The sequence below is a fragment of the Bubalus bubalis genome, chromosome 7 (assembly GCF_019923935.1).
Source record: "Bubalus bubalis isolate 160015118507 breed Murrah chromosome 7, NDDB_SH_1, whole genome shotgun sequence".
Classification (NCBI taxonomy): Eukaryota; Metazoa; Chordata; class Mammalia; order Artiodactyla; family Bovidae; genus Bubalus; species Bubalus bubalis.
The window spans coordinates 98,062,811-98,083,486 of record NC_059163.1 but is presented as its reverse complement, the minus strand read 5'-3'; the positions used below and the strand labels follow the sequence as shown (position 1 = coordinate 98,083,486).

At 36.9% G+C, this 20,676-nt stretch overlaps 1 protein-coding gene across 4 annotated transcripts in view; it reads left to right on the top strand.

Annotated features, from left to right (window-relative positions):
• BANK1 (B cell scaffold protein with ankyrin repeats 1) overlaps positions 1-20,676 on the top strand; it is a 317,845-nt gene that overhangs the window by 131,497 nt on the left and 165,672 nt on the right. For all 4 annotated transcript variants that reach the window (XM_006070968.4, XM_006070969.4, XM_006070967.4 and 1 more), the window contains one exon: positions 8,995-9,191. In XM_006070968.4, the coding sequence (XP_006071030.2) occupies positions 8,995-9,191 (197 nt within the window). The remainder of the gene's footprint in view (positions 1-8,994; positions 9,192-20,676) is intronic.

The following is a 20,676-nucleotide window of genomic DNA, read 5'->3' as shown; positions in this document are numbered from 1 at the left end:
CCTGGGCATATTCCCATTTTATTATTCTGGGAAGCTAGGTTAATCTTTTGAAAGCTTTGGTTTGAGAACTTCAATCTAATTATTGGCCATCTTTTATAGGGATTATCTTGAACTGTTATAAACGGCTCAGCCTAAATAAATATGTGACTTGATTTCTTTACTAGGTTCCAGGTCATCTCTTTATTTTTATTTCCAAAGCTAATGAAATTGAATTTTTGTTGGAAAATTCCTCTACCAGACATTTAATTCTGTTCCTCTAAAATTACCATTTGAAAGACATTGGTTGAAACAACTGAAAACTGAAAATTTGTCAGGAACAAAAGTTAAAAGCAATTTGGCCACATCCTAGTGTGAGTTATGGCTTTTTAACTTATACCTTGAAGGAAAAAAAGTGGAGGCAGTGACAGATTTTATTTTCTTGGGCTCCAAAATCACTACTGACAGTGCCTGCGGCCATGAAATTAAAAGACTCTTGGTCCGCGGAAGGAAAGCTATGACAAACCTAGGTTGCTTATTAAAAAGCAAAATCATCATTTGCCAAAAAAGGACCATCTAGTCAAAGCTATGGGTTTTTTGGTAGTCATGTATGGATGTGAAGTGAAAGTCATTCATTCGTGTCCAATTCTTTGCAATCCCATGGACTATACAGTCCATGGACTTCTCCAGGCCAGAATACTGGAGTGGGTAGCCATTCCCTTCTCCAGGGGATCTTTCCAACCCAGGTATCAAACCCAGATCTCTCCCATTGCCAGTGGATTCTTTACCAGCTGAGCCACCAGAGAAGCCCAAGAACACTGGAGTGGGTAGCCCATCATTCTCCAGCGGATCTTCCCAACCCAGGAATTGAACTGGGGTCTCTTACATTGTAGGTGGATTCTTTACCAACTGAGCTCCCAGGGAAGCCCATATGTATGTGAGATGGACTATAAAGAAGACCGAGCACTGAAGAATTGATGCTTTTGAGCTGTGATGCTGGGGAAGACTCTTGAGAGTCCCTTAGACTGCAAGGAGATTAAACCAGTCAAGCCTAAAGGAAATCAACCCTGATTATTCACTGGAAGGACTGATGCTGAAGCTCAAGCTCCAATACTGTGGCCTCCTGATGTGAAGAGCTGACTCACTGGAAAAGACACTAATGCTGGGAAAGATTGAAGGCAAAAATGAGAAAGGAGTGGCAGAGGATGAAATGGTTACACAGCATCACCTAAATGGACATGAATTTGAGTGAACTCTGGAAAATAATGAAGGACAGAGAAGCCTGACCTGCTGCTGTCTGTGGGGTCACAGAGTTGGACATGACTTAGCAAATGAACAACAATGATAGAACAAAGAATCTTGATTAAATGAAAATTGCCATGAAATGAAATAGATGTATATTACAGATTAAGTACACTCTAAAAGTTTTAATATCTTCTTAAAGAATCTATTATTTTAATCTAATAGGTGAGATTAACAAACTATTTACAAAACAAACACTGTGAATTTAAGAAATGATAAGCTTAAGGTCTTCAGGTCTCATAGGACTTTGGCTTCTGATTAAGATGTACAATATAAGAGTCTACTGTTCTTACTGTGATAGGAAGAACAAGCAAGATGATCTTCAAAATCATGCTACTGCTAAGTCACTTTAGTCATGTCCGACTCTGTGTGACCCCATAGCCTTTTTAAATACAGCAGAAAATGAATGACAAAAGAAATCTGAACTAACTAATTTCCAGGAAAGAAGAAGTCCTTCACAATAGAGAAGCAACTCGTAACTTCCTTCATCCCATACAGAGCAAAAAGACAATAACTCACTATAGATGAGGAGTAAAGAAAAACCAGCTGAATATTTAGCAAATATTTAATGGCTGTACTTAAGCTAGTGTGATGAATGAAAACTCCAAGGAGCCCCCGTTACAGAGTGGGTCTGCATCACCCACTAACTCTTTTGTAGGTTGTCTCAAGTGCACAAAGCTAGTATATCAATACTGGAGGCAGGCAGTAGGTCAAGAAAGACCCTTAAAATACCTGAGGACCACTTGTTCAGTCTCTCAGTTGTGTTTGACTCTTTGAGAGACCATAGACTACAACACACCAGGCTTCCCTATCCTTCCCTATTTCCCAGAGTTCACTCAAATTCATGTCCATTAAGTCAGAGAAGCTGTCTAACCATCTCATCCTCTGCCACCCCCTTCTCCTTTTGCTTTCACTTTTTCCAAGCATCTTTTCCAATGGATCTTTCCAATTGAATCTTTCCCAATGAATTGGCTCTTTGCATCTGGTGGCCAGAGTATTGGAGCTTGAGCTTCAGCATCAGTCCTTCCAATGAGTATTCAGGGTTTATTTCCTTTAGGATTGATTGATTGGTTTAATCTCCTTGAAGTCTAAAGGACTCTCAAGAGTATTCTCTAGCACTGCAGTTCAAAAGCATCAATTCTTTGGTGCTCAGCCTTCTTTATGGTCCAACTCTCACATCTCTACATGACTACTAGAAAAACCATAACTTTGACTAGATGGGCCTTTGTCAGTAAAGTGATGTCCCTGTTTTTTAATATGCTGTCTAGGTTTGTCATAACTTTCCTTGCAAGGTGCAAGTGCCTTTTAACTTCATGGCTGCAGTTGCCATCCATGCTGATTTTGAAATCCAATAATATAAAATCTGTCACCGCTTCCACTTTTTCCCCTTCTATTTGCCATGAAGTGATGGGACTGGATGCTATCACCTTAGTTTTCTGAATGTTGCATGTTAAGCCAGCTTCTTCACTCTCCTCTTTCACCCTCATCAAGAGACTCTTCAGTTCTTCTTTACTTTCTGTCATTACAGTGTTATCATCTGGATATCTGAGGTTATTGATATTTCTCCTGGCAATCTTGATTTTAACTTGTGATTCATCCAGTCTGGCATTTCACATGATGTACTCTACATATATGCTAAATAAATGGGGTGACAATATACAGCATTGACATACTTCTTTTCCAATTTGGAACCAGTCAACTTTTCCATATCTGATTCTAACTGTTGCTTTTTTACTTGCATACGGGTTTCTCAGGAGACAGGTAAGGTGGTGGTCTGGTATTCCCATCTCTAAGAATTTTCTTCAGTTCGTTGTGAGTCACACAATCAAAGGCTTTAGCATAGTCAATGGAGCAGAAGTCAGTGTTTTTCTGGAATTCCCTTGTTTTCTCTGTGATCCAACGAATGTTGGCAGTTTGATCTCTGGTTTCTCTGCCTTTTCTAAGTCCTTCTTGTACATCTGGAAGTTCTCAGTTCTTGGACCACTGCTGCTGCTGCTGCTGCTGCTGCTGCTGCTGCTAAGTCGCTTCAGTCGTGTCCGACTCTGTGCGACCCCATAGACGGCAGCCCACCAGGCTCCCCCGTCCCTGGGATTCTCCAGGCAAGAACACTGGAGTGGGTTGCCATTTCCTTCTCCAATGCATGAAAGTGAAAAGTGAAAGGGAAGTCGCTCAGTCATATCCGACTCTTCGTGACCCCATGGACCTCAGCCCACCAGGCTCCTCCTTCCATGGGGTTTTCCAGGCAAGAGTACTGGAGTGGGGTGCCATTGGACCACTAGTGGCTGCTAAAGAGCAGGAGTGGGACAGAGTTACTGAAACAAATTCCATCAAAGCTTTTATTGTATGGAAAGCAGCAGCAAACAGGTTCTGAATATGGAGAGTTGTAAAAGTGAAATAATATCCCCTATTTGGGATAGTAAGAAATCTACCTTAACTGGGTGTATACAGAGGCTGCACAAAATCTGAGTGAGATATTCTGATGTGAAAACTTCTGGAGGCAGAACTTGAGAGGAAAAAGAACCATCCAGTTACCCAAAGGCTGACAGCCAGTCTGCAAAGCAACAGAGATTTCTTGAGTCTCACCGAAGCTTAGATCCCAAGCTGTGCAAGAAAGTTATGGTTCTGCCCTCATAGTATTTGAAGCCAGTGATTAACTAAATCTAAGTGAAGTCACAAAAAAAATGACCAAGTTCAGCTCATCTACAGATTAGTTTGAGTCCGCTTTCAAGTCTAGTTGTCTGACTGAAGAAAGGGTGTGCCTTTCTTGGGGTAGATATTATTTACTTTGATCCTTTAGGTATATTGTTCAGCACCAGATATAAAATTACAAGAAATACAAAGAAGGAATTAAAGATGACCTGTTGTCAAGAGAAGATAGTCATTAGAGGCAAACATAGAAATGCTCCAGATGTTGAAATGATCAAATAGGAACATTAACATGATTACAATATGTATGTTACAGAATCTATTGTAAAATGGTACAAATGCATGAAGAGATGGAAATTTAATTAGAGCAATGGAAATTATAATTTTAAAAAAGGAAATTCTAGAAACATATAATATCAGAAAATTTTTGGATATTAGATGGGCATAATTGTAGGAAAAAAAAGAAAAGAATCAGTTTACTTGAAGACAGTCAAAATAAATTATTCAAACTGAAAAAGATGAAAAATCCAGAGTCCAAGTAAAGCCTTAAAAGAACAAACTCAGTTCATCTACTCAGTTTTGACTCAAGGTGTATGGGATAATACTAAATATCAAGCATATGTGTAATTGAATTCTCAGAGTAAAGAGAGAGAATGAGCAGAAAAATATTTGAAGAACTAAAGGCTGAGGAATGATCCAAAATTGATGAATAGCATTAACCCACAGATTCAATAATCCCTGTAACCCCCTAGCAGAATATATACAAAAATTTTATGCCTACCCACCCCAGAGTTAAACTGATAAAAATTAAAGATAAAGAGAAAATCTTAAAAGTAGCTGGGGTAGGAGTTGAGGTGGGGATGTGTGTATTGAGGAAAGCACATGCCATATAGGAAAACAATAAGAATTACACCTGACTTCTCATCAGAAATAGAGAAGAAGAGAATGGAATGCAAGAGTATATACTGTATGATTCCAGTTGTGAAAAATATCAGATGAAATAAAACTCATCTGTTTTTGATAAAAATTAGATAGTAGCTGCCTCTGAAGAATTGGAGAATTCTCTGGAGAATTGACTCGAATGAAACAGAAGAGAACTTGCGATGGTGATTAGTTTCTTCAGCTTGTTTTGGGTGGTGGTTATCCCTAGTGGCTTAGAGGGTAAAGCATCTGCCTGCAATGTGGGAGACTCGGGTTCAGTCCCTGAGTCGGGAAGATCTCCTGGAGAAGGTGATGGCACCCCACTCCAGTACTCTTGCCTGGAAAATCCCATGGATGGAGGAGCCTGGGAGGCTGCAGTCCATGGGGTCACAGAGTCAGACACTACTGAGCGACTTCACTTCACTTCACTATGTAGATATGTATAACTGTCAAAACTCCTGAAACTCGTGATCAGTGAAATTACACTTCTATAATTTTTCAAAAGCAATCAAAACATAAATATCTGTAAGCAAAAACATTAGTAATCATGTGGTCTAGAATAAAATTAAGCACTGAAGAAGAGCAAGGGATAGATTGCAGTAATCTGAGTCACTGACACATTCTTTGATCAGCACTCATTCTCTGACAGCTTCTCAGGTGGCTCAGTAATAAAGAATCCACCTACCAATGCAGGTGTCTTAAGAGACACAGGTTAGATCCCTGGGTTGGGAAAATCCCCTGGAGTAGGAAATGGCAACCCACTCCAGTAGTCTTGCCTGGAGAACCCCATGGGCAGAGGAGCCTGGTGGGCTACAGTCTATGGGGCCACAAAGAGTCGGACATAACTTAGTGACTGACCATGCATGTGTGCATTCTCTACGCTGAGTGAATGCCCAGGAGAGAGGATAGGCTCGCCCAACAAGGTTTGTTTGTTCTTTTAAGATAAAGAACTTTCTTATCTTACACTGTTACAAATGTGCTTGTATGGTACACAGAGCAATTCATTCTTGTCTCAAATTCTTATAGTAATCAAATCAAGGTAAAATATAAAAAGTATGATTTTATAAAAAGCATGATACCAGAAAACCCAAACTATTTCTTAGCATAATTATACCTTTATTGACATGAATACCTTTATTCATATATAAATATAATATGTATACTAATATAATAATATATACACATACATTAAGTATATTTAACTTAATGTCCTGAAAAATAATGCTAGAGGTCATGATCTAATTAGTATTAAAAACAACTAATATTACTCCTAAAAAACATTTTAATTCTTTGAAATGTTAACTCTGCCATATATTAATTTTTTTAAAAAAACTTAAATTAGAAAATTTCTAATTATTGGTCATGTACCTTAGCAAGCTGAGCATTTCTTACATAATGAAACTAAGCAGCAGAAATAACCTCATCCAAGACCATGAAAGGGATAGCTGTAATGATCACATTGGGGCAGGTTTCAAACAGATCCACCATTTAAAAAGTGGAGTCAGTCTCTTAGGATGATAACTAGTTGGAATAGTGAAAAGAATTTGTGATCATACGATTGGGGCAAAGGTGAGTTAGGACAAGGCAGCTTTAAACCATTTGATGCAAAAGAGAGAAAGAAAAGGAAACTAAGACTCTTGTGGACACTTTTTAGAATATGTTGTCATTTAATTATGTCAATAGCCCTACAAACTTGGATGCTGAAATACTGAGATGCTGAAATACAGCTAGGCTCGAATACTGAGTGGCTTGCTGAAACTTCACACAGTGAACATATGGCAAAGCCAGCTGATTCTAAGCCCGCACTTTCATAAGGATCATATTCTGTATAGCCCAAGGGATATGAAGAGCAAGTAATTTAGAGGAAATACATTTCACCTCAACAGAAGTAAAAATGTCTAATGATCAGTGTTGTCTAATCAAGAAACAGGTGCCTTAGAAAGTAGAAAACACTCGATCATTAGGGCTATGCAGGCAGTACGTGGAAGATCATCTCTTATAGACTGCAGGAAGGCAATTCTCTTACTGAGGAGGAAACTGGAAAGATGACTTCCAAAGCTTTTTCATGTTTATAAGCTCGCAAAGCCTTCTAGTAGGTTAGTGGGTTTTCAGCTACAACTAAAAATGAAATAAAGAAATGGAAAATAAAGGAACCAGCCTACAAGCCTGTAGTCCCATTTAGTATACGCAACATAATCTTAAATCAGCAGAACTTCTTCCTTTTATGTGCCAGAAAACATAGCTCAGAATATCAAAACTGTCAAGAAATGAGCCCTGAAAAACCATGTACACTTGGTCACTGTCTTTTTTATTCTTCCTGGTATATAAAAAGAGAGATTCTTAATAAAGTTTATCATAGTTGTTTCTAATACTATATCACCTTAAACTTGAGAAATTTACAAACAGGTTAAAAGGTGAATGTATTTGTATACTGATTAAACACTTATTTAATGAAAATAATATTTTGTGCTGCAATAACTGTGATTCAAAAGTATACCAGAATAGCAATGTGCAGGAACAATGCATAAGGCATTGACTGGCAAGTGATGATGGTATAACAGAGCAACATGACCAAGGGCATGTAAAAATCTGACATAATGCAAATATTTTTCTTTACTAACTTTGGTTTGGTTTAATTATAGCAGAAAATTATTTTATAGTTTATTTGCATGAAAATAAATAGAAATTTGCATCTTAACTCCTTTTTAAGAAAATACATTATTTTTAGTTTGAAAATTGCTACCTACCTTGAAGAGTTTCAGCTATTATAAGCTCATCTTTATAAAATCCTTGATAATTTTTTGCTCACTGCACACCATACAAGAAGGGACCAGTGCTTTTGTCACTGAAATTCAATCATAGATCTACCTATAGCCATTTAGTTCTAACACATTTTGAAGGATAAAATATTTCCTTACCAGAAGTCTTTAACATGTCCTAAAGGTTTTTGTTTTGTTGTGTTTCCTGGTTAAACATACAAACCAAAAAACTAAATGATTTATTTAGCCCTCAAACACCCACACACCTAAGTGAACTGAAATCACCAAGTTTAGATCCCCTCTCTCTTCCTTTTTTTTTTTTTTTTTTTTGGTCTACAAAATGGCAAACAGATAAATGAGGCCGGATTCACAATTTTCCAAAACATTATGAGGTGGCTATTTTCACTGCTTCAGAATTTTGCTGAAAGATAATTGACTTCTGCTTTGATGGTTTTGTTTCTGTTACTATAAATCTTCACATGGCTTGCTTCTAATAATGCCACAGCTATTAAAGTGAGGTGGTGTGTAATTTCTGTAACACAGTTTTTCTAGCAAGGTGTGAAAGTATAGAATAATAATAAACCATCACTCAGCAGTTTGTGTATGTGTGTGTGTTATCATTGGGGTAGCAGTTTGCGTTCATCATTTTATAGTTATGCATAATTAATACACGTCTTCTGACTAATATGTAATTAGGAAATTCAAACTCCAAAACATTGACATGAAACCTACAAAATCCTAATGGAAAATTCCATACTGAAGATTTTTATAAAAGTGCCTACCTGTATTTGCTATTGCAGTTACTTTTTGAAAGAAAAAAACTCATACAGAAATCTAACATAACCCCTCCTGGAATTTCATGTTCATTTCAACTTCAAAAGGAAACAAAGTAGACATGGAAGTAGAAAACACAAAAAAGATCTTATAGAGGAATTCATTTGTTATTTAAGTATTTGGTTAATACTGAAATACATTGAAAAGGAGTTTTTACAATGTAATGTTTTTGTTTTGTTTTACATTTGAAACTGATATGGCTTTCTATATTAAACTCACCGTACAGGTAAGGGAGAGGCACTAATGCTAGTGAGAATATTGATGCATGCTTGATTTAAGATAAGGAATAGAAAGGGGAGAGTCTACACTGCTAAACCTTTGATGGTTTCTTATTTGCTGACTCTACAAGTCAGGAAAGCTTTGTGGGAATTATTTTTTTGGTGGGGGGGAGTGTGATCTTTTTTTTTTTTTTTTACTTTACAATATTGTATTGGTTTTGCCATACATCAACATAATCTGCCACAGGTGTATACATGTTCCCAATAGATTGTGTTTGACTTTTTCTTATATGGTTCCAAATGTGATGAAAAAAATTATTCTGTTTTGCTTATTTCAGATTCTTATTTCAAAGAACTTCCAACTCTTCTCCACTGTGCGGCAAAATTTGGGTTAAAGAACTTGGCTGTTCATTTGCTTCAATGTTCAGGAGCAACCAGGGCATCTAAGATAAAAAATCTGGAAGGTTCAGATCCAGCACATATTGCTGAAAGGCATGGTCACAAAGAACTCAAGAAAATCTTTGAAGACTTTTCAGTAAGTTGTTTTTTTCCATTTTATCTCGAAAACTGTTTTTATAAAATTAGTGTGTTTGTACATGGACATTGCTCTTTTGACAGTGATGCTACTATACGGCTAGTTTGTAGGGTCTGTTGGTTCTGAGTCATTGGTTGTCTTAAGCATTTTGCAAGATTAGTCCACTTGTTTTAATATTGCCATGAACCAGCTCTGATTACATACTCCCACCCCTAAATAACCCTTTTTGAAACTTATCTGGCCTTTCTGGCTTCCAAATAACCTGTTAGCTGTTGTTAACCTGTTAACAATACCTGTTCAGTATTGGAAAGGAGTTGATACAAAGGAAATGAAGACCCGTTACCTTTAGTCTTTTGTTCAAAAGTCTTAAGTAAGACATTATTAGGCCCATGAAATGAGATAAATTTTCATTATGTTAAAGGAATACATTTTGATAACCAAAAAGTCTATCCAATAAAAAACTAACTCATGTTGCTTAAGTTTCTTTCTGGTATGTGACTCCTTTTCTCTCTCTGTTAAGTCCCAGTTGCTTTTTGTATAACTTGAGCTTGAAGCCCCTAATTTTAGAACACCCTTTGAAGGATATTAGCTTTGTAAGAATGATGCCAAGGGACAATTCTTTTTTGCAGTTTTTATTTTTATTTTTTAATGGGAGGAAAATTGCTTTACAAGGAGTTGTGTTGGTTTATGCCATGCAGCAATGCGAATCACCACAGTTTTACATATATCACCTCCCTCTTGAGCCTCCCTCCCCAACCCCAGCCTACCCCTCTGGATCATCACAGAGCTCCAGGCTGGGCTCCCTGTGTTATACAGCAGCTTCCCACCAGCTATTTCGTTTACACTTGATGGTGTATACATGTTTATGCTACTTTCTTCGTTTACAAGGGACAATTTTGAAGGAGAGGATAATACCTTAGTACATAAAACACACTTTGTGTTTCCATAGTCAAATTTAGAAAAGCAATTCTTTTGTTTGTAACAAAGGTGTGCACATTTTGCTACCTGTGGCGGATTCATTTCGATATTTGGCAAAACTAATACAATATTGTAAAGTTTAAAAATAAAATAAAATTAAAAAAAAAAAGAAAGTGAATTATAATACTTCTGATGGCTCTTAGGAAAATATAGTAGTCAATTACCGTGTTGGTGAATATGTCAAAATTTGTCTTTGGTTTCTCAAAAGGTAAATAATTTTATTGCCAATGAACAGTTAATAGAGAACATTGAAATGCTTCTGGTCATTTTAGCATATATTCTGATTATTAGATTAAGTCACTATAATGGTGGACTAATGAAAATCATCAGTATTTCTTATTTCCAGAGGACAAAATGATAACCAATCCAACTTTTTTCCCCACTTTTAAGAATAGCAAATGGTCATTGGAGAGTATTGGTATCATCCACTATCTGGAATTCTAATAGGATATCTTTTGCTTGTAAAAGAATACAGAAAGTAATACAAAAATATATACAGAAACTAATAAACTACTTTTTAATCTTATATGTCTTTCAAATGAGGAATAAGCATAATTTTCACTCCTGGAAAGGTTTTATATAGTGATTGTCATCTATGTGGTGAGTATAGTCATTTTAGTCATTATCCATCATGTATAGTCATTGATGAATGCAACATGCCAGGTAAGTCAATGAGTCAATTCAATTCAACCTCGTACATTGACACACAGAACTATTGTTCATTACATCCTGGGGACTCAATTCTACACAACTTTATTCTCAAAATTTTAACCACTGTTGGACTTAAAATTCCTCTTGAACGTTTTCAACATCCAGGGTTACTTTCTAATATAAATTGACTTCCAAAGGGTTATGCATTCACTTCTGGTTCTCCAGTGAGGACTCAACTTTAACAGATGCAGCCCCATGCCCACTACACATACTTCATAAATAATATGGTACTAAAGAATAATAACAGTAGGTTTGCAAGCTAGTATGAGGGTAGGATTCAGTGGATGTGGAAAATAAATTTTTCTCTCTCACATCCTCTGGGTATTTATACCTTTGCTTCTGCAATAATAGCTTTGATATTTGATTGATATCATTGTCTTTAGGTGACTTAGTATTTACTCTTTCACTGTGGCCGCATTCTAATTTTGCAAGGTTATACTTGATAATTACTCTATTAAATTTGACAAACTCTTTTTTGTATTCTGTCTTTTTGTTAGTAGTTTGCATTTTGCCAGTATGTCCATAGTAGACATTGCCATTGTAGCTAGGATGGAGCAATTATTTTGCAAATGTATGTCTTGCTGTCACTATAGCTGAAGGAAGTGCCTGTAGTTATTGTAAGAGACAGCATTTTTATAAGCACATTTTATGGCTATGAATAGTTTTAGGTAGAGTAATTTTGCAAGCTACCAAAGGTTCTTTTGTAAATGTGTGGTTAAGGAAATAGGAATGTATGAATTAGCTTGCGACATGCATGGTAAAGGGTGTTTCCTATTGATTTATTCTTCTAATATTCTTCTGATGACCAGTTTTATTTAAAATAAATCCAATAATCTTATCTGCTTGTTGAAAGTATGTCAGATAAACACATAATGAAATTTTATACTATAAGTTATAATAGTTATGTCTTTTTAAGAGTATATCTAAACTTAATAGAGAAAATGTGCAATCTATTTGCATTGCTAAAATGCTTTATTGTTTCTTTCATAATATTTATACAGCTTTAATATTATAATCACATTCTGATAGATCTCAGAGTTGTCACATATGCATTCAAATGTTCCATGAGCTATTTTTCGGAATTGTTTAAAGAAATAGCTATTCTTTCAGTTTGAGGTTTATAATCCACCAATTGACCATACTTCTGCACTGCAGAAATGTGTATTTTTAAATTCAAACATACCCCCAACTGATTTACTGATTTATTCAATTGTTCCTAATCCTCCATCAGTGAAACACTGTTCATTTTAGAATCTCAGAGGGTAATACAACACAGTGATTTTGGTCATGACTGAATAAAATTGGTAGAAGAAAAAGCCAATCATGATTTTTTAAAATCAAGAAAAAAAAAAAAGAGACTCGTTAGCAAACATTCATAAACAAAGAAGTGCCATCCTATCTTAGTGCTAGCTAGATGAAGAAGAAGGAAGGAGGAAGCAGAGAAGAAGGGGCCTCAAATCACTTTCCTGACATTTCTTCATGTCACTTTTTACTTTGAAAGGTTAATAATTTATACACAATCTATGAGCAGAGCCTTTCATTATTAATAGGTAGTTTAAAGAATCCCCCTGCCAATGCAGGAGATGCAGGTTTGATCCCTGGGTTGGGAAGATCCCCTGGAGACAGCAAGAGTAACCCTCTCCAGTATTTTTGCCTAGGAAACCCCACGGACAGAGGAGCCTGGCAGGCAACGGTGCATGGGGATCACAAAAAGAGTCGGACACGACTTAGCAACTAAAGAACAGCTATGTTAGACTTGGCACTTCATGCTTTGCTGGTTATCTAATTAACACCTACACTTGTTTTATGCTTTCAGTACTCTTATAGATAAAAATACCATATATTTCTATAACCCATAAAGTCTTTTAAATAAACTACTCAATTTTCAGTTTCTAACAATGCCTTCTGAGAAAATTAATGTGAAAAGTGGATGGACAGAGGTAAAGGATTGGTATTTAAATCCACAATTGAGTGTGAACCACAGTTTGTTTCAAAGGACTCTTGAGAAAATCTAACTATTTCAGATATCAAGTAGCAATCCTGACAACTAATTCCATCCTCTAAAAACTTATCCTTTAAGTCAAAAATAACTGAAAATTTGAAACTAAACTGAAATTTGGCTACAGATTGTGAGATACTTTGTGATTTCAGAGAAAGTGCACAGCAAAAATTAGAATGTGTTTTAAGCAAAATAAGTGATATTTCTTTGTGTTATCCTCAGTATGTTACCCTATTTATCCCCATCAGTTTAAACATTTCACAAAATGATTACATCGTGTATAAATAGAGAAATACATCCTCCTCTGTGGGTTTGCTGTGGAATTGGAGAACGAACAGATATTTATTGTTCAGTTGCTAAGTCATGTCTAACTCTTTGCGACCCCATGGACTGCAGCACCCCAGGCTTCCCTGTCCTTCACTATCTCCCAGAGTTTGCTCAAACTCATGTCCATTGAGTCGATGATGCCATCCAACCATCTCATCTCTGTCACCCTCTTCTCCCCCTGCCCTCAATCTTTCCCAGCACCAGGTTCTTTTCTAATGGCTCTTCGCATCAGGTAGCCAAAGTTTTGGAACTTCAACTTCAGCATCAATGCTTCCAATGTATATTCAAGATTGATTTCTTTTAGGATTGACTGGTTTGATCTCCTTGCTGTCCAAGGAACTCTCAAGAGTCTTTTCCAGCACCACAATCTGAAAGCATCAATTCTTCAGCGCTCAGCCTTCTTTATGGTTCAACTCTCACATCCGTACAGTATTCAGATAGCATCTTTTTTTCTCCACCACAGTGTTCAATCACGTAGTTTGGTGCATATATAAAGAAGATCTTAGTGATACATCATGTTCATGAAAATTTCAGAAATAGAAAATCAGTTTTTCTTGTAGTTTCTCCAGTAGACTTTTCAAGAAGACTAACTGAATGTTTCTCTTGCTTACATCCATGATGGGATTCTTGTGACATCCTGCTCTCACTGACATAGCCTGACACTGCTCTTTACACCTGTGGACAGTGGACTAGTGTGGGCTAGTGTGTCTGTGTGTGTGCATGTGCGCCAGAAAGAGAGAGATGAAGATTGATTCTGTTGCCCTCTAGTGTCTGCCTGGTAGACAGTGACTCTGATCCTTTTCAAATGGTCAAGGGTTTGGAATGCAAGTACAGAGAGGTAGATTTTGGAGTACCTGAAGTATCCATCCCTCATATAGCATCATGATTGACTGACTGCTGTAGGAAGGTAGGCTTTATGCTTAGCCCAGTGAACATTCATTCCTTTTGGCCCGTTATTTCTCTCAATATTGGCTTTGCTTATTTGATATCTTATATACTGTTTTGTTCCCTAGTGGATTATTACATATAATTTAGAACACACTAGTATATACTAGAAGAAGGCAATGGCACCCCACTCCAGTACTCTTGCCTGGAGAATCCCATGGATGGAGGAGCCTGGTGGGCTGCAGTCCACGGGGTCGCTAAGAGTCGGACACAGCTGGGCTACTTCACTTTCACTTTTCACTTTCATGCATTGGAGAAGGAAATGGCAACCCACTCCACTACTCTTGCCTGGAGAATCCCATGGATGGAGGAGCCTGGTGGGCTGCAGTCCACGGGGTCGCTAAGAGTCGGACACGACTGAGCAACTTCACTTTCACTTTTCACTTTCATGCATTGGAGAAGGAAATGGCAACCCACTCCAGTGTTCTTGCCTGGAGAATCCCAGGGACGGGGGAGCCTGGTGGGCTGCCATCTCCGGGGTCGCACAGAGTTGGACACGACGGAAGCGACTTAGCAGCAGCAGTATATACTAATTCCCTCTAAATGGCAGCATACCCTGCTCTACTTATATAATTTTTCTTCCTTATAAGTCTAGAAGTTGATGAGGGGAATGGACTCCTCTCTCCTCCCAACATCAGCTGCAGGGGAAATGCCCAGCACATATTTATTCATTGATGGGAAAAAAAAGGCAAGTATCAAATTTAAGGACTTGTTTGATCTCACTGAACCAGTAATATCCTTAACTGGATCCCATGCTTTTAAAAATATGTTGCTCATATTCTTTCTACATTCAGGATTTTTTCAAGTTTAGGTTTAGAGTATCCATAGACAAATAACATAGCTGCTATCTTCAGCATTTATTTTTAATAGGCCAGCCTACAGTGAATTTTAGAATTCTGGCCTTTGTTCAATATTGATGTTTTGTTAGAACTGAAGAAAGTGGAACAAGTCACATAACTGCATTTGACTGCATGCATTACAAATTCATGTCTCAGTTATGCTTTTGGAGCTACTTAGCAATCTCCTTCTAAAATCACATTAAATGCACCACAGTGGTGCATTACAGATTTTTATTCTTCCCTAAGTCCTCAAACTCAGTTTTGATGCCCTAACTGTGCAGTTCTAAACGTCCTATTAAACTCCCTCAACTCTGTCTTCTTTGTCAAATTCTTATCTTTCTTCTAGTCATTTGGTCTTGGGATTCAGCCAAGTTCAATTTGAATCCTAACTTCATTAATACCACATTTCCATCCTTGAACAACCTCTTTGTTTTCTCTCAGCTTCAGTTTCTTTATCTGCAAATAGGAAAAATAATTCCTTACAGGGTGTTTTAGGACTTGATGACATTAATGTGAACACATTAAAGGTATAATAGATCCACAATAAATGATGTTGCATTCACTTTATTTTCTTTTGATTTATTGTTATTCATATCAACTTGAGACCTCACCATCAATCATAGCCTCTCTCTTCTTCATCATTAATCTCTCCCATTATGTTGACTCTTTCTTAAACAAACATGTTTGAATACACATACATTCCCATCAGCCCTGATTTCTCTTTGATCCCTTTTTTTAGGTCCAGAACTAACTGAAAGAATGACTTTTCATTTCACTTATTTCTTTCCTCCTAACAACCCAAGCTTTGCATTCAGCCCAGTACTAAAGCTGTTCTGTCAAAGGCCATGAGTAATCTAGATCAGATCCATTGGATTGCTCTCAAACTTTGGCACTGGATTCCCCAACCCTGTCTTTTTTCTAAATCTCCACTGATCCTTTCTAACTTCCTTCTCTTACCCCATCAGCTGTGGTTCTTTCTACACAGTCTTCTCTGATGATTGATAGCTAGTCATTGTCTTTAGCCTGGACCTTCCTCCTGAATTAAGGTTCCAATTCTAGTTTGCAAACTGAATGTGTCCACATAGATATGTTACAGGCCTCTAGATCTCAACACACCCAAATGTTCCTTTTCTTTCATCCTATCTAATGGCATAATTATCTGCAATATTGACTTGGTGAAAATTTGAAAGTCATTTTCAACTCCTAATTAGATAGTCACAAATGCATATACTATTTTCCATTTTTCAGATGAGGAAATCGATTTGTAGAGATGAAGTACCTTGTCCCAAAGTCACCCTGCTAAAAATATGTCTGATGTAACCCTGAACCCATTCATAGCCTCCCTCTTCCTCACACTACCCTGATTCAACTATCAATTCGGTTATCTTAACAGTTGCACTTACGTGTCGTCTATCACATCTGTTCCCTCCTTTTCATTCTCTCTGTGGCTCTCTTGGTTTATACCTTATCTCCCTTTTGATCAACTGTGCTGAAAAGGCCCCCAGGGAGGTCTTCCTTCTCAGTTTTGGTGGCCTCCAATCGTCCCATGTCAGGCTGCACACTGAGGACCCACCATGGCTTAGCCCAGCTAACTATTGTAGACATGTCTTTTGTGCACACATCTCAGCCACCAAAGTCCATTTGTCCTTCCTTCATGTAATTATTAAAAGTTATTCCCTTTACCTAAACATTCCTTCCTCCTAAATAAAATATCCTGATCTCCTAACCATGCCAAAATCTCAATTCAAACCACCAATTCCAGGAAACTTTCATAGAAAATGGCTGTAGGTATACACCTCCACTATTATACATTCAATTTCCATCACAAACTTTAGCCTAATTTAGGAACATTATGTGCTAGAGGCTGAGCACCTATGCTCAAGAGCTACCTAAATACTGGCTCTGCTGCTTTCCAGCCATGTGCCCTGACTAAGGGTTTCCCAGGTGTTCAAGGATAAAGAATCCACCTGCCAAGGGAGGAGACATGGGTTGGATCCCTGGGTCTGGAAGATCCCTTGGAGTAGGAAATGCAGCCCAGTCCAGTATTGTTGCCTGGGAAATCTCATGGACCAAGGAGCCTGGTGGGCTACAGTCCATGGGTTTGCAGTGGGTCAGACACAAGTCACATGAGTCATACACACACGGCACATGCTCTGAGTAAATCACTTCATCTCTCCTTGCTTAGGTTTCCTCATTTCTAAAATGGAGATAAACACCTGTTTTGGTACCATTGTTATGATAAACACAAGTACATATGAAACATGCACTAGAATACCTGATAAGTAATAAGCACTCAATAAAAGTTATCTGTAATTATGTATTATTTGTCCACTATTCCATTTCTGAGAACCCATTCCTCCATGGGACTTTTTATAGTTTGAAGTAAGTACTGGTGAATAGCTATTTATTTGTATTTTCTTGTTGGTTTTTTTTGTCTGTCTCTCCAATACATTATGAATTCCATGAGGGCAAGATAGTTTTACCTCTTCACCACAGTTCTTTAATATCTAACTAACACAGTTTTTGGCAAACACTATGTGTTCACTGCGTAAGCATTGAATGAATTAATCAATTAGTGTTGATTACATTAACTTTTCAGTTCCTGGAGCCAAGTGTCATGCTCTGTTTATTCCATATTCCCCATAGCATCTAACCTAATGTCTTCCATGTTGTAGATAATAAATGTTTATTGATTAATAACAATAGTAATGACTCTCATCCTAAAGAAAAAAATTGTAAGTGTTATTTGGATGTTTGTCCAAGATGAGAAATAAATATTTTCTTACAGTTCTTTAAGAGAAGAGACTATGGGGAAGTAAAATTTGGATACAAAAAACATTAAACCAGAAAAATTTCTTGTAGCCTCCAGAAACTTACCATTAGTAAAAGATACATTTGAAGCTCTTCATTATTTCAGTGGAGAAGGAAATGGCATCCCACTCCAGTAGTCTTGCCTGGAGAATCCCAGGGATCGGGGAGCCTGGTGGGCTGCCATCTATGGGGACGCACGGAGTCAGACACAACTGAAGCGACGCAGCAGCAGCAGCAGCAGCAGCATTATTACAGTGCCAAGTGGTTTTAATCTTGGCAAATATTCCAGTGTTTTAGTGTCAATACCCACACTTAATCTTCTTGAGTCTCTCTTCAAATCCTCCACAAACAACTTTTATCCTTTAAGAACTAGATTCAGGCCAGCACAATACATAAAAACTTTATCCACCATATTTATCATTATTTATCTAAACATCTAGAGATATTTTGTGATTTTATTTTTATACTGTTCTTACTAAAATGTATTTTCTTAGAAATAGATATGCCAGTTTTCTAATTTGTAAAATATCTGTCCTAGCAACAGTAGGCATTTACATGGCAAGGACTATGATAAATTATGCAGTAAATTTATCATGATAAATTATATGCCTCTTATTTTATTGCAAATGACAAGACAAGGAGAGAGATAATGTACTTCTCTTGTGAGTATCAGAGAACTAAACAGTTCCATTTTATGTTTATTATTGTCTATTCAATAAGTATGTAGTTAATGAACAATTACTAAGCATGAGGATACCATTAACAACAGATAACAGAATAATATTATTTTCAGAAAAAATTGCAATTTTTGACCAGTAGCATAATTGTTGATATGCGAGATCAGAATGGAGGTAATTTTTACTTTTCTTGATTGGGAATATTTGCCATGAAATTGTAAATTGGCTGTTCATATGAAGTGTACTGATTTAAGTAAGTTGCTTGAGATTAGTGGCCTTGTTCCTATAATGATCCTGAAACGTGACTCAGCTCAAGCTCATTCTTTTTGTTCCATATAGATCTGACTCAAGAAAGGAAAGGAAAGAAGATAAAACAAGCTCACCTTTATTGAATGCTTCTGTATCAAGCATTATGCTTGGTGATAACATATTAGATCAGTATACTAATCTGTATGAGTTTGACATTTTTACTCTCATTTTACAGATCAGGAAATTAGATTGTCATTTGTTGGAGATTGTGCACTAATCTGATAGAGCTGTATTTCTCACCTAAGCCCAAGTAAGCTCCATTTAATGATTTTAAGTACTGCATATCTCCTTCTTCCTTAAAATCAAATACTACCAATGCATTATCTTTTAATTTTCATCCTTTGTATTTATATTCTGATAGTACACAAATATATTGATAACTCTGCTGAGCTTCATATTTTAAAAAATGATAGTGAGCATTGGAGCCTAGGAACCAAAGAGGAGAGAAAGCTGTCCCTATCTGAACAGAGTTAAACTCAAGTGATTTTAAATGTTTTTGTTTAACTATTTTAACTTTTGAAAGTAGTCTTTGGTAACATATATGAAGACTTTTTTTCTCAAAGCAATTATGTAAGAAGTAAATACATCAGTCAGTCAGTTCAGTTCAGTCACTCAGTCGTGTCCGACTCTTTGCGACCCCATGAATCGCAGCACGCCAGGCCTCCCTGTCCATCACCAACACCCGAAGTTCACTGAGACTCACGTCCATCGAGTCAGTGATGCCATCCAGCCATCTCAGCCTCTGTCATCCCCTTCTCTTCCTTATATTTATCCTGAATTATAGCATATTGTATTTAAGTGAAACAATGGTCTCATGGAGCAGCATGTAGTCATTTCTGGTTGGAGTTAGAAGACTTGTCTAGAAGAAAACAGTTATGGGATTTGTAAGGAAATACACGAATTCAACTCCTGGTTAAAATTACATTTTTATATAACAGAGAAGGGGTATTTGCTTTGTAAAGGGAAAAGTCGTGCAAGGATCTCACTCCCTAAATCATGAATGCTTAACACTGAAGCCCTATCACGGCAGTGTACTCAATGAGCAAAGTACCTCGGGCAAAACAAAGTCTCACTGGTGCTGAAACTGCTCATGACAAATAAAGTGATAGCTAGTGTCCCAGAACATGATGAAATAGATGAACATAAAAATGTCCAAAACATCTTCATAAATATTGAAAGACCCTGAAATGGAAGGCAAGATCATAATTGGAAAAGTTGAAATCACAGGATATTTTTCCAAAGAAGATAAATCATGAACAGAATTTTAAATACTAAATATTTAGTGGAGAAACATGAAGGATGCACCTGGGTGAAAGGAATGGAATGTACATTTGTGGGGAGAAGGCAGAGCACATGTAACCTCTGAGTTCTTGGACCAGAAAACAGAGTCATTTTATGCGTTTTTTTCATGGAATACATATTATCCTTTGACTTGTGTGCAGGAATGACCGAGGTAAGACCATAGACATTTTTTTTTAATTTAATATTTAGTATGAAACTTTAATAAAATATATAGTAAGAAATGCTGTCTTTAGAGCTTATACACACATTCACAGTAGATATTAAAAAATCCAAGCAATAGGATATTTTTACTAAAAATAAGAGTGAAAAATGTGATGAAATAAATCTAGATATTTTTCATTCTTTTATCTGCTCTTTTTGTGGAATGACTTTCTTTTCTGAATGTTTGTCATTATTTATCACTTCAAGGGAGAAAAAGAATAACAGAGTAGGAAGGAAAAATGATTGCAATTTAGTAGTATCTTTGATTTTATGCAGATTATCATAAAGCACCTTGTGAGACATACAGACACACACCCCAACTGAGAGAGAGAAACATAAGTTGCCATTTAGAAGAATTATTAAAGGAATTCCCTGGTGGTCCAATG